Here is a 13,936-nt window from a genome sequence, read left to right on the forward strand (position 1 = left end):
TTTTTGGAGACTTACAGTTTTCTGGTTTACTTCTTCGACATAATGGGCCTCATAACGGGGAATCTCTTGGTCTTCCTGTACTTCTCTGGCTGTTGAGAAACAAGTGATGTGTCTAAGGCACAATCTTTATTTTTTCTTCTTACGTGCTGTAAAATCTGCAGAACATTCGAACTACGTGTGCCAAATTTCTGTTGCTATTTGCATTGCCCTAAAGTTAAAGTGACAAGATCATTGTTTCATGGTGAATAGCGAAATAGTTTCGGAACTTCACGAGAAACAGTTCTGGATATACTGGCCAAATGTTTTGCCTTTTTTTTAGCATAGTACTGAATTGATACGTTTGTGTGTGCCGACTGAATATATGAGTTCAGTTTGTGCACTAATTTCTGTAGGGGGTGGGGGATATCTACCCCTCCCACCTCACTCCACCCTCGCCCTGCCTACACCCATGTAGGTTACCACTCTAACAGTAGTCTAGAAACATTAGCTATTCACAATGAGCGACACAATGAGCGAACTGATTACGGTTTTTATCTTGATGAATTGCAATGCATTATTTTGTGATTAAAGTTACGTCCTTGTGACAGCATGATTTGTGAACGCCATTTTTAAGGAAAAGTAAGTAAATTGACTTTTGAAGATTATTAAAGAAAAAATAAAACTATGTTGAGATGGTACACACTAAGGCCAGGCGAACTTGACGATGATGATTTACTCTATCACTTTGGACCGTTTTGTCCATCCGCCACGTCACTTAGTTCTGGTATACGCCGGTACATTACATTCAGTTAATAATATTGCTTTACGAACAGTTGAAGTTAAAGGATTTAGTCTTAATTTGCAGTTATACTTCTACAGACTTCTGTAATAGTCCACGTACGAGCTTGTCTTATTTTAGTGATATTATTATTATTCTTTCTCTTCTCAGACGTTATGTCTGGTCAAAAATGGAAAGTGACGCGGACCTTGATCAAGCGTGACTTCCTTTTAACTGTACGGTATATGTTATATTGCTTTTAGGAACTTTTGGGTGATTGAACATGTATCAATAATTACGGATTTCTGTAGTTGTATATATAAGTTTGGATGTAGCTGTATTGCATTGATGTACTGGTGGATATTGTGTGGTATGACTCCTATAGTTGATAGTATAATTGGTATAATGTCAACTTTATCCTGATACCACATGTCCTTGACTTCCTCAGCCAGTTGGATGTATTTTTCAATTTTTTCTCCTGTTTTCTTTTGTATATTTGTTGTATTGGGTATGGATATTTCGATTATTTGTGTTAATTTCTTCTTTTTATTGGTGAGTATGATGTCAGGTTTGTTATGTGGTGTTGTTTTATCTGTTATAATCGTTCTGTTCCAGTATAATTTGTATTCATCATTCTCCAGTACATTTTGTGGTGCATACTTGTATGTGGGAACGTGTTGTTTTATAAGTTTATGTTGTAAGGCAGGTTGTTGGTGTATTATTTTTTCTACATTGTCATGTCTTCTGGGATATTCTGTATTTGCTAGTATTGTACATCCGCTTGTGATGTGATCTACTGTTTCTATTTGTTGTTTGCAAAGTCTGCATTTATCTGTTGTGGTATTGGGATCTCTAATAATATGCTTGCTGTAATATCTGGTGTTTATTGTTTGATCCTGTATTGCAATCATGAATCCTTCCGTCTCACTGTATATATTGCCTTTTCTTAGCCATGTGTTGGATGCGTCTTGATCGATGTGTGGCTGTGTTAGATGATACAGGTGCTTGCCATGTAGTGTTTTCTTTTTCCAATTTACTTTCTTCGTATCTGTTGATGTTATGTGATCTAAAGGGTTGTAGAGGTGGTTATGAAATTGTAGTGGTGTAGCCGATGTATTTATATGAGTGATTGCTTTGTGTATGTTGCTAGTTTCTGCTCGTTCTAGAAAGAATTTTCTTAAATTGTCTACCTGTCCATAATGTAGGTTTTTTTATGTCGATAAATTCCCTTCCTCCTTCCTTTCTGCTTAATGTGAATTTTTCAGTTGCTGAATGCATGTGATGTATTCTATATTTGTGGCATTGTGATCGTGTAAGTGTATTGAGTGCTTCTAGGTCTGTGTTACTCCATTTCACTACTCCAAATGATTAGGTCAATATTGGTATAGCATAAGTATTTATAGCTTTTGTCTTGTTTCTTGCTGTCAATTCTGTTTTCAGTATTTTTATTAGTCTTTGTCTATATTTTTCTTTTAGTTCTTCTTTAATATTTGTATTATCTATTCCTATTCTTTGTCTGTATCCTAGATATTTATAGGCATCTGTTTTTTTCATCGCTTCTATGCAGTCGCTGTGGTTATCCAATATGTAATCTTCTTGTTTGGTGTGTTTTCCCTTGACTATGCTATTTTTCTTACATTTGTCTGTTCCAAAAGCCATATTTATATCATTGCTGAATACTTCTGTTATCTATAGTAATTGGTTGAGTTGTTGATTTGTTGCTGCCAGTAGTTTTAGATCATCCACGTATAGCAAATGTGTGATTTTGTGTGGGTATGTTCCAGTAATATTGTATCCATAATTTGTATTATTTAGCATGTTGGATAGTGGGTTCAGAGCAAGGCAGAACCAGAAAGGATTTAACGAGTCTTCTTGGTATATTCCACGCTTAATCTGTATTTGCTGTGATGTGATAATATTTGAATTTGTTTGGATATTAAGTGGTGTTTCCCAATTTTTCATTACTATGTTTAGGAACTGTATCAATCTAGGATCTAGTTTTATATTTCCAATATCTGTAGTAACCATGAGTGGGGTACACTATCAAAAGCTTTTTGGTAATCAATGTATGCGTAGTGTAGCGACCTTTGTTTAGTTTTAGCTTGGTGTGTCACCTCTGCATCTATTATCAGTTGCTCTTTACATCCTCGTGCTCCTTTGCAACTGCCTTTTTGTTATTCATTTATAATTTTGTTCTGTGTTGTATGTGTCATTAATTTCTGTGTAATGACTGAAGTTAATATTTTGTATATTGTTGGTAGGCATGTTATGGGGCGATATTTTGCTGGATTTGCTGTGTCTGCTTCATCTTTAGGTTTCAGATAAGTTATTCCGTGTGTAAGTGTATCAGGGAATGTGTGTGGGTCTGCAATATAACTGTTAAATAATTTAGTTAGATGTGAATGTGTTGAGGTGAACTTCTTTAGCCAGAAATTTGCTATTTTATCTTTTCCAGGGGCTTTCCAATTGTGAGTAGAATTAATTGCTTGGGTGACTTCATGTTGCAAAATTATCACTTCAGGCATCTGCGGTATCATCTTGTATGAGTCTGTTTCTGCTTGTATCCACCGTGCATGCCTGTTATGTTGTACCGGGTTTGACCATATGTTGCTCCAGAAGTGTTCCATGTCTGTTATGCTTGGTGGATTGTCTATTTTAATGTGTGTGTTATCTATTGTCTGGTAAAATTTCTGTTGGTTTGTGTTGAATATTTGGTTTTGTTTCCTTCAATTTTCACTTTTTTTGTAACTTCTAAGTCGTTTGGCCAATGCTTGTAATTTCTGCTTCTTTTCATCTAATTGCTCTATCGCTTCTTGTTGTGAGATTTTACCTAACTTTTTTCGTTTTTTGTCTGATATTTCATTTCTTATAAATTGTGTTAGCTGTCCGATGTCTTTTCTCAGTTTTTCTATTCTGATCTGTAGCCTGTGTTGCCATGCTGGTTTTGTGGGTTTCTTCTGTGTGTTGGTTGGTTCTGATCTCTGCCTAGTGTGTATATTAAGTGTAGTGAGTGCTCCTATATAAACCAGTAGTTGTAACTCTTCCATAGTTGTGTTTTCATCTATTTTGTTGTATATGATTGTGTTGATAGTTTTTATTGTTGTTTCGACTTGTGGGTTATTTGGCGGTCTATGCATGAATGGTCTAATGTCTGCATTTGTGTCTTTGTATTCTATATATGTCAGCTGAAATTTCTCTTCTATATCTAACACGTGTGTCTCTTCGTGTTCTATTTGTGCTTGTTCTGGTGGCTGTCTTAAAATTTCGTTTTCCTCTGTTTAATTGATGCGTGTTGTTCTTGGTTTGTTTGCTCTGGGATGTTTGAGTCCATTACTTTATTTTCTTCTTCTTCTTCTAATTGCACATTATTTTGTTCCAGTATTTGTTGTACTTGTTGTTTGATGTTTTCTAATTGTGACTGGGGTATCCTGTTATTTTTGATTACTACACGGATCTGATCAGCTAGTCGTTGTTCTGTTAAAAATTTTAATTCCGGATATCTGGTAATAAATGTTGTGTATACTTGTGATCTGTATCCAGTTGTGTTGGTTTCTAGGTTTGTTGCTTCGTAATAACAGAACATGAGGTGTCGATTAACTTCATCTGACCATCTCATCCTCTGTCTTTGTTTTCCTTCTAGGGTGGTTGCAGGAAGCATATCCTGCAAAACACCTCTATTTGGATTTAAATCATTTTCCAGTTGGCTAGCAGTGTCGTTACCATTGTGGGCGGGCATAGGGTTCAAGCGTCGTCCCCGACCATGACGGCGCTTGTCCGAGGCTTCTTTAGTTCTGTCCTGAACCAAGTAATCACACGAAAAAAAAGGGGGTTAGCCCTATTAGTGGTTTGTTCTTTTCGTCGCCTTTTACGACTGGGAGAACATACCGGAGGCCTATTCTTTTCCCGGGCCTCCACGGGGTTTATTATTATTATTATTATTATTATTATTATTCACTGAGCAGTATTAGTTTTATTACGTTGAAATCTGACTCTCATTTGCGAAAATAATAAAAACTGAAAGAAAGATGTATTCATAAGAAATTTCAAGTTCACGTAAATTGTAATAACTGTTTATACTCGTTAGAAGGAGAATCAGATAATATCGAAACTTTGGCTGATCAGAAGTATAAGCTCATTTTCCGTTCAAGTAATTAAATTTGTAGATTAACGTTTCTCACTATCAAATCTTAAGTGAATGACTTCTTGAATATTGAATATTACGTCTTTGGTCCAAAAATATTCACAGTCACTTATTTTCATTAAAACACAAATATCATTTCTCTCTTATGTGTTGCCATAATTTCGTAGATCAAAGAGATTTTTTGCCCTTGGTTTAGTAAATAATTCCCATATAAAAACGAACAGCATTTTTCTTCTCAATTCAGAACAGTCGCACTGTTTTATTTCCTTCAAAAATATACAACCGCTTGCTCACCGATAGATCTGTACCTACAGATCGGAAAATTGCGCAGGTCGCACCAGTGTTTAAGAAGGGTAGTAGGAGTAATCCATCGAACTACAGACCTATATCATTGACGTCGGTTTGCAGTAGAGTTTTGGAGCACATATTGTGTTCAAACATTATGAATCACCTCGAAGGGAACGATCTATTGATACGTAATCAGCATGGTTTCAGAAAACATCGTTCTTGTGCAACGCAGCCAGCTCTTTATTCGCACGAAGTAATGGCCGCTATCGACAGGGGATCTCAAGTTGATTCCGTATTTCTAGATTTCCCGAAAGCTTTTGACACCGTTCCTCACAAGCGACTTCTAATCAAGCTGCGGGCCTATGGGGTATCGACTCAGTTGTGCGACTGGATTCGTGATTTTCTGTCAGGAAGGTGCAGTTCGTAGTAATAGACGGCAAATCATCGAGTAAAACTGAAGTGGTATCAGGTGTTCCCCAGGGAAGCGTCTTGGGACCTCTGCTGTTCCTGATCTATATAAATGAGCTGGGTGACAATCTGAGCAGTTCTCTTAGGTTGTTCGCAGATTATGCTGTAATTTACCGTCTAGTAAGGTCATCCAAAGACCAGTATCAGTTGCAAAGCGATTTAGAAAAGATTGCTGTATGGTGTGGCAGGTGGCAGTTGACGCTAAATAACGAAACGTGTGAGGTGATCCGCATGAGTTCCAAAAGAAATCCGTTGGAATTCGATTACTCGATAAATAGTACAATTCTCAAGGCTGTCAATTCAACTAAGTACCTGGGTGTTAAAATTACGAAGAACTTCAGTTGGAATGACCACATAGATAATATTGTGGGGAAGGCGAGTCAAAGGTTGCGTTTCATTGGCAGGACACTTAGAAGATGCAACAAGTCCACTAAAGAGACAGCTTAACCCTACACTACACTCGTTCGTCCTCTGTTAGAATATTGCTGCGCGGTGTGGGAGCCTTACCAGGTGGGATTGACGGAGGACATCGAAAGGGTGCAAAAAAGAGCAGCTCGTTTTGTATTATCACGTAATAGGAGAGAGAGTGTGGCAGATATGATACGCGAATTGGGATGGAAGTCATTGAAGCAAAGACGTTTTTCGTCGCGGCGAGATCTATTTACGAAATTTCAGTCACCAACTTTCTCTTCCGAATGCGAAAATATTTGAACGCGAAAATATTTTGTTGAGCCCAACCTACATAGGTAGGAATGATCATCAAAATAAAATAAGATAAATCAGAGCTCGAACAGAAAGGTTTAAGTACTTAAATGTGAATTGCAGAGCAGTCATGTAGATGTAGATCTATTCACTTTTCACTAAACAAACTGTTGAGAAATTCTGCTTTAACCTGTCCGGGACCTTAACTTAATCACAAGACATGTAAAACATATGCACGCATCTGTGACAGGTGCAGTTGCTTGAACTCAGTTACATACAACTTAACTTCCTTCTTACACATTTTCTTTAATCTACCGGCCGTGGGAAGAGTTGTGGCAGTGTTTCGCGCATTTTTCTGCGCTGGACGGCCGTATTGGATCCGGCCATGTGTCGCGGTGCACCACATGGCGTATCCGCGGCATTCTCCGGGTCTCCTCGGCAATGAAACATACATACTCTTTGTAGTTTCAAATTAAAAAAAAAAAAAAAATATACGGATACAGTAAACTCAATCTGTCAATTCTATGCGTTGCCGTGTACATTGCACGTGTGCGTTAAGTGGACGAAATTAGAAACTTCTGGCTGCCCCAGCGCGACATAGCGACAGGGAGCGGCGGCGCTACGCACGTGCGGCGCCACGTGTCTGGGCGGCGGGCACGTGTTGCGCCGTTATATTATTCAGGCCGTCTCCAGCAGCCGGGGGACCACTGCGCCGTTCCGGCTATCGACAGGGGGGTGGGGGGCGCTGAATGCCTAACACACCGCCGCTTCCCCGGAGGAAACGTACCAACCCGACACCCTCCAACCCCTCTGCATCTTGTACATTAAATCAGCTTTATAGCAGCCAGCGGCCCCTCAGTCGTTCCGTAACTGAGAAACGGCCGGCACGTGGGACAAACCGCTAGGGATACGGCAGCCACTCAAATGACGAAGTATCGCAGAATTTGAGGCACACCGTTACTGAGAAGTTTCATTAAATACCTACCAGTGCCACACGTGGTTACCTAAACATTGTCCTTTTCTGTTTAGGGCCAGTTCGAAATCATCTTTCTACACAAGCGATACATTATTTGTGCGCACACTTCCCCTCGTCCATTTTTCCACACAAGGGACGTACACTTTGGCTCTCCCCCCTTCCCTTTTCCTTCTCTTCTTCATGCATTAGTTACCATGACTTGGTCACTGAATCTAGTAAGCGTGGAGATGGTTGTATTTGCTACTAATTATGATACACTCTTTGTGCCCAGCGGTAGACATTTATCGACTGCCGAACATACAGATTAGGTTCCTATATGTGGTCAGCTTGAAGATTTGTTAACAAATAGAATCCAATACGTTTTGCTCGACGGCGATTGTTCATCAAATAGAAGGGTGTCGTCAGAGGTGTTCCGAAAAGTGTGATAGACTGTTGTTATTCTTTATATACCAGGGGCGTGTTGAAAAGTAAAGTGTCCGACTTTTTTATGCGAAAACTCTTGAAGATTTTTAAACAGAGAAAACTTTATTAACATTCTACATATTAATTCTTCATCTCTACATTATTTATTTCTCAATATAGTGACTCTGGCGAAGAACAAATTTCTCTCAGCGAGAGACTATTTTGCTGATACTGCCACAGACTCACCTCTACTTCCACCTCTTCATGACTACCGTAGTGAAGTCTTATAAGGTGCTCTTTAAGTTTTGGAAACAGATGCAAATCGGATAGGACCAGGTCGGGACTGTGTGGATGATGATCAGTGACAGCGAACCCACGGCGTCGCATTGTCGCAGCGCTCGTGTGTGGTCTGTTGTCGTCATGCTGCAGGAGAGGGTGCTCCGTGTGTGAACGTACATGTTATGCCCCACATTTCGGAGCCATCTTGCGACAGAGGACTGCAAATATGTAGACGTGAAGAATTAAGATGTAGTATTTTATTTAAATAACTTCAAGAGTTATAACATGAAAAATGCAGAGGCATTACGTATCAGCGCGACCTCGTACATAAATGATTTGAAGGACAAGATGAACAGCCATCTGCGACTGTTTGTTGATTACGTTATGATGGACGTGTTGGTATCGTCGTTAAGTTGGCTCAAATGGCTCTGAGCACTATGGGACTCAACATCTTAGGTCATAAGTCCCCTAGAACTTAGAGCTACTTAAACCTAACTAACCTAAGGACATCACACACATCCATGCCCGAGGCAGGATTCGAACCTGCGACCAGACTGAAGCGCCTAGAACCGCTCGGCCACTTCGGCCGGCCGTCGTTAAGTGATTAGAGGAGAATTCAAGATGATCAAGACACAATTTCTAGTTGTTGTGATGAATTTCTAGTTGCTTTAAATGTAGAAAGATATATGGTAAAGCAGATGAGATGGAATACAGTTCTGTATCGCTCGAATACAGCATTAGTAGTGTGCTGCTTGACACAATCACGTCGATTAAATATCAGTGCGTAACACTGCCAAGCGATATGAAATTGATCGAGCACGTAAGGTTTGTTGTAGAGAAGGCGAATGGCCAACTTCGGTGCGTTGAGAGAATTCAAGGAAAATGTTACACATACATAAAGAAGACAGGAAAGTTAACTGTTGTGCCACCCGTTCTTGACTACTGCTTGAGTGTTTGGGATCCTCAACACATCGGGTGGAAAGAAGACATCGAAACAGTTCGGTGCCGTTCTACTAGATCTGTTACCGGTAGCATTGATCAACACGAGAGTGTGAAGGAGATGCTTCGTAAATTTAGGTGGGAATCCCAGCAAGGTTCTTTTCGAGGAATACTATTTAGAAACTGGAGAACCGGTACTTGAATCTGACTGCAGAACGATTCTACCGCCGCTAACGTACATTTCGCGTAAAAACTGCTAATACGAGATAAGAGAATTTTGTGCACATACAGAGGCACAAAGACAATCTTTACTCATTCGCTACATTTGCGAGTGGAACAGGAAAGGTACGAGGTATCCCCCCGTTATGCATCACACGCTGGCTTTCGGAGTATGTATGTAGATGTCCAAATTGTGCCCTAGAGGCGCCAGAGGTGACTTGTGTCGCTAGGGCCTTAAACCGGTCTTGTTTGTGGTACACGTCACGTGAACCATCACTGTAGTGCCAACAGTTGTATAAAAAGAAAAGACTCTCTCAGGGAAACAAACGCGTTCAGTATCACTTTTTAAAAATTGTTAGTCTTCGGACACTTCAAGGTTATATCACCTTCTATTTATACTGTGCACTGAACAGGCAATAAAAGAAAACCTAGGAGAAATTCGCAAAGAAAACTAAAATTCAGGGAGAAGAAATAAAAACCCTGAAATTTGATGGGGACACGATAATCCTGTCAAAGACGTCTAAGGACTTCAAAAAACAGGTAAACGGAATAGGTACTGTCTTGAAAAGAGGTTGTAAGATGAATATCGATAATAGTAAAACAATGGTCATGGAATGTGGTAGAATTAAATCAGGTGATACTGGGAGAATTACATTACAAAATGAGACACTGGAAGTAGTAAGAATTTTGCATTTTGGGCAGCGAAAGAACTGATTTCCGACGAAGTAGAGGAGATATAAATGCACACTGAGAGCAGCAAGAAAAGCGTATTGATATCAAATATAAATTTATATATTAGTGAGTTTTCTGAAGGTATGTACGCGGAGTGTAACCTTTTAAGAAAGTGAAACGCGGACGATTGAAAATGCAGACAAGAAGAGTAGAATCTTTTGAAGTGTGGTGCTACAGAAGACAGCTGAAGGTTAGATGGATAAATTTAATAGTGAAGTACTCAATCGGTTAGAAAAAATTATTTATTACGTTACTTTGTTGCCCTTGCGCCGGGTCGATGAGAGGGAGGGTGGGAAGGGATGGGGGGGGGGCGGGGTTAGATAAGCCCTTGGAGACCGTTGTCTCCTCTCTGGCCTCTGGCCTGATATATACTTACCTTCCTCTACCATTTATTTCTCATCTCTGGCATCAAAATTAATTTTAGTGCCTCTTCTTTATCACTCCTGAGTAATATGACAATTGGATGTAACACGAACAAGGGACTGATGACCTCTTGCTTCTTACTGATATTTGACTTTTTTGACGAATGTGAGGTAGTGGCGACGTGGCGTGTTTTACATGTATTATCATCGCTGTCTTTCTTCAAGCTGTGCACGAGGGTGTGCCGTGGGAGGAGCTTGTGCAGTACGCATTTTTGCCTCTAGGCGTGTATAGCGTATCTCATTGCCAGTTCAGTGCTGCCTGTGCTGTCGACCTGGCTTGCTAGGTTTATCTGCAGTGATTAGTTTTTTTTAGCGGTGTTGTGCTCTTGTTTCATTATTTATGATGGGAAGTTTGAGTGAAGACCTGTAGCTGTTAAAATTTGTTTTCTACTCAGTGAAAATTATGCTGTAACTGTTATAATGTCGAAAACAGCTTACCAAGATGGAATGATGGAAAAATATCAAGTGTACGTGTGGTTCACTCGATTTAAAAATGGCGACATGTTGACTGATGACTAACCTCGTTATGGACACCTTATGCTGCCCCAATCGACGAAAATACCGAAAAAATTCGAGAGCTCGTGCTTACACACCGTCGGCAGGCAACTGATCAACTGTCGGAGGTTAGTGGAATATCTTGGAGCTCGGTTCAGCGAATTTTAACGGAAGATTTGGGAATGAAAAGGTTTGCTGCCATGTTTGTTCCTCGGGTTCTAACTGGCAATCAAAAGGAAAGTCGAGTTGAAACATGTCGTGCTTTGAAACAACAACCTGAAACTGATCCAGATATTGTGTCAAAGGTCATTACTGGTGATGAATCATGGTGCTAAGTTATATATTTTCAAACTGTTTACAAAACAACCTTATCCCCTTCAAAATACTCCCCATTAAAACTAATACGTTTGCCTCACCAGTACTTCCACTGTTGAAAACATTTTGTGTAGTCAACTGTAGAAATGGCTGACAGATCCTCCCCCGTTTTTTTCTTGATTTCTTCAGTGTTGTCAAATCGGCGTCCTTTAATGCCCTTTCCATGCGTGGAAATAAGAAAAAGTCGTTCGGAGTCAGATCAGGTGAGAAAGGTGTCTGGGACAGCGGAGCCATGCCATTTTAGCCAGAAACTATCTAACAGAGATGGCTGTGTGTGCAGGTGCGTTCTCGTGGTGGAAGAACCAGTCTCTTGTCTGCCACAAATCGGGCCTTTTTTGACGAACACTGTTGCGCAATCTTCTTCAAACTTCAAAATAAAAGATTTGATTGACTGTCTGACCTGGGGGAATATACTTTGAATGAGCTACGCCCATGGCATCAAGAAAGCAAACCAGGATTATTTTGATGTTTGATTTGACTTGACGACATTTTTGAGACAGGGTGACGACTACGTCTTCCATTGGCTTGACTGTTGCTTTGTTACTGGGACGTAAACTTAGCACCATGATTCATCACCAGTAATGACCTTTGACACAATATCTGGATCAGTTTCAGGTTGTTGTTTCAAAGCACGACATGTTTCAACTCGACTTTCCTTTTGATTGCCAGTTAGAACCCGAGGAACAAACATGGCAGCAAACCTTTTCATTCCCAAATCTTCCGTTAAAATTCGCAGAACCGAGCTCCAAGATAATCCACTAACCTCCGACAGTTGATCAGTTGCCTGCCGACGGTGTGTGAGCACGAGCTCTCGAATTTTTTCGGTATTTTCGTCTATTGGGGCAGCATAAGGTGTCCATAACGAGGTTAGTCATCAGTCAACATGTCGCCATTTTTAAATCGAGTGAACCACACGTACACTTGATATTTTTCCATCATCCCATCTTGGTAAGTTGTTTTCGACATTAAAACAGTTACAGCATAATTTTTACTGAGTAGAAAACAAAATTTAACAGCTACAGGTCTTCACTCAAACTTCCCATCATAAAAAAACGAAACAAGAACAAAACACCGCTAAAAAAAAGTAATCACTGCAGATAAACCTAGCAAGCCAGGTCGACAGCACAGGCAGCACTGAACTGGCAATGAGATACGCTATACACGCCTAGAGGCAAAAATGCGTACTGCACAAGCTCCTCTCACGGCAATGTTGTTCCGGTTTTTTTGGTTACCCCCTCGTAGATCAACGGAATATTCGATTACAGTGGTGTTTTTTGTATCTTTTGATTCGGTTAGTCTGCAGGAATTCGTGTGTGTTATTTTTACGTGGTTGTCTTGGAATGGTGTTAGTCTTACTGTCGCGTTTCTAGTTTGTCCCCGTGAACACCCCCCTCCCTCCCATCCTCTCCCTACCGTTGACCCGTTACTGTAATGTCATTAAGTGAACTGCAATATTTCGATTGTGTTTGTGTTTATTTGCGGCTGTAATAATCTACTTTCTATTCGCCATCTGGAAGGATGAAGCGACCTCTAATGAAATTTCGTTTATGGTTCGCTGAATAACAGGTGTAATTCCAAATATAACGTCATGGGTAGAGATAATGGGACCATTGAGTACGGTGGCTTCCATGGTATGCTGTTTGAGGGGAGTAGGCTATGCGTCGGCATCGGGTTTCCACCCTCTGCCTTCTCTCGTCGTCATTCAGCAGAATATGAAACCACACTGTACACACATCCGTTATAGTTATATATTTTTCACTTCCGATAACTCTGACACACCGCTGGGAAGTGGGCCGTTGTGTACGGTGGAGGGAAACCTTTCCCGACTAGCCAGCTGTGCCCACTTCTCACGGTCTCCCAGTCGACAATCCCAGACGACCGTTTCTCCTTATTCTTTACTGCAACCGCAGCGTTGCATTCTGTTAGACAGGAAACGAAATCTAATGTGTCTACAGTGTAAAATAAAAGTAATTTTGTGTGTGATTTGTTGTTGTGTTTAGTCCAAATACTGGTTTGATGCGACTGTCCACGGTAGTCCTGTGCAAGCGTCTTCATCCCCGCATGAGTACGGCACGTTGTAACCCTCACACTTTCTTTGATTAACAAATTGCCCGTTCCTTAATGCGTCACAAGGTACCCTACCAACCGATATCTTCTTTTGTGAAGTTCTGCTTTAAATAACTTTTTTTCCCAAGTTTGGTTCAGTACATCTTCGTTGCTTTCCAATCTGATGTTTAGCATTCTCCTGTACCACCACATTCAAATGCCTGTCGCCCCAGAAAGTTATTCTGTGTGACATTAGTCAATGCAAGTACGAAAAGTAATCTAAATTTTTCATGTTTTCATGAGCAGCTCAAACGTTTGAAAAGGTCTACAACATGCGATTTACAACTTCGGTTCTGATCACTGTGCACTCCCAGGAATTTTGAATAATATAGTTTTACATATTTACTTTTCCCCATGCTGTACTGTTACTAGCGTTAGCAATTTCCTCCGTGTACAGGACTGATAATACTATGATAGATTGTACAGAGCAGGAGGATAACAGTCCTTCTCTGTCGATGTTTCAGCTGACGGCGAACATGATCGTGTTCCTGTGCGTGAACGTGGTGGGCATCTTCATGCACAACCTGATGGAGCACGCGCAGCGCAAGGCATTCCTGGACACGAGGAATTGCATCGCTGCCCGCCTCGAGATGGAAGACGAGAACGAAAAGCTGGTGAGTATTCGTTCGATGGAA

General features: G+C 40.5%; 1 protein-coding gene across 1 annotated transcript in view; it reads left to right on the forward strand.

Moving 5' to 3' along the window:
* The window catches only part of LOC126175399 (Ca(2+)/calmodulin-responsive adenylate cyclase), a 501,843-nt gene that overhangs the window by 217,456 nt on the left and 270,451 nt on the right, over positions 1 to 13,936 (forward strand). Inside the window, exon 6 of the mRNA XM_049922190.1 lies at positions 13,766 to 13,915. Coding sequence (XP_049778147.1) covers positions 13,766 to 13,915 — 150 coding nt within the window. The remainder of the gene's footprint in view (positions 1 to 13,765; positions 13,916 to 13,936) is intronic.

This window comes from Schistocerca cancellata, chromosome 3 (assembly GCF_023864275.1).
Source record: "Schistocerca cancellata isolate TAMUIC-IGC-003103 chromosome 3, iqSchCanc2.1, whole genome shotgun sequence".
NCBI lineage: Eukaryota > Metazoa > Arthropoda > Insecta > Orthoptera > Acrididae > Schistocerca > Schistocerca cancellata.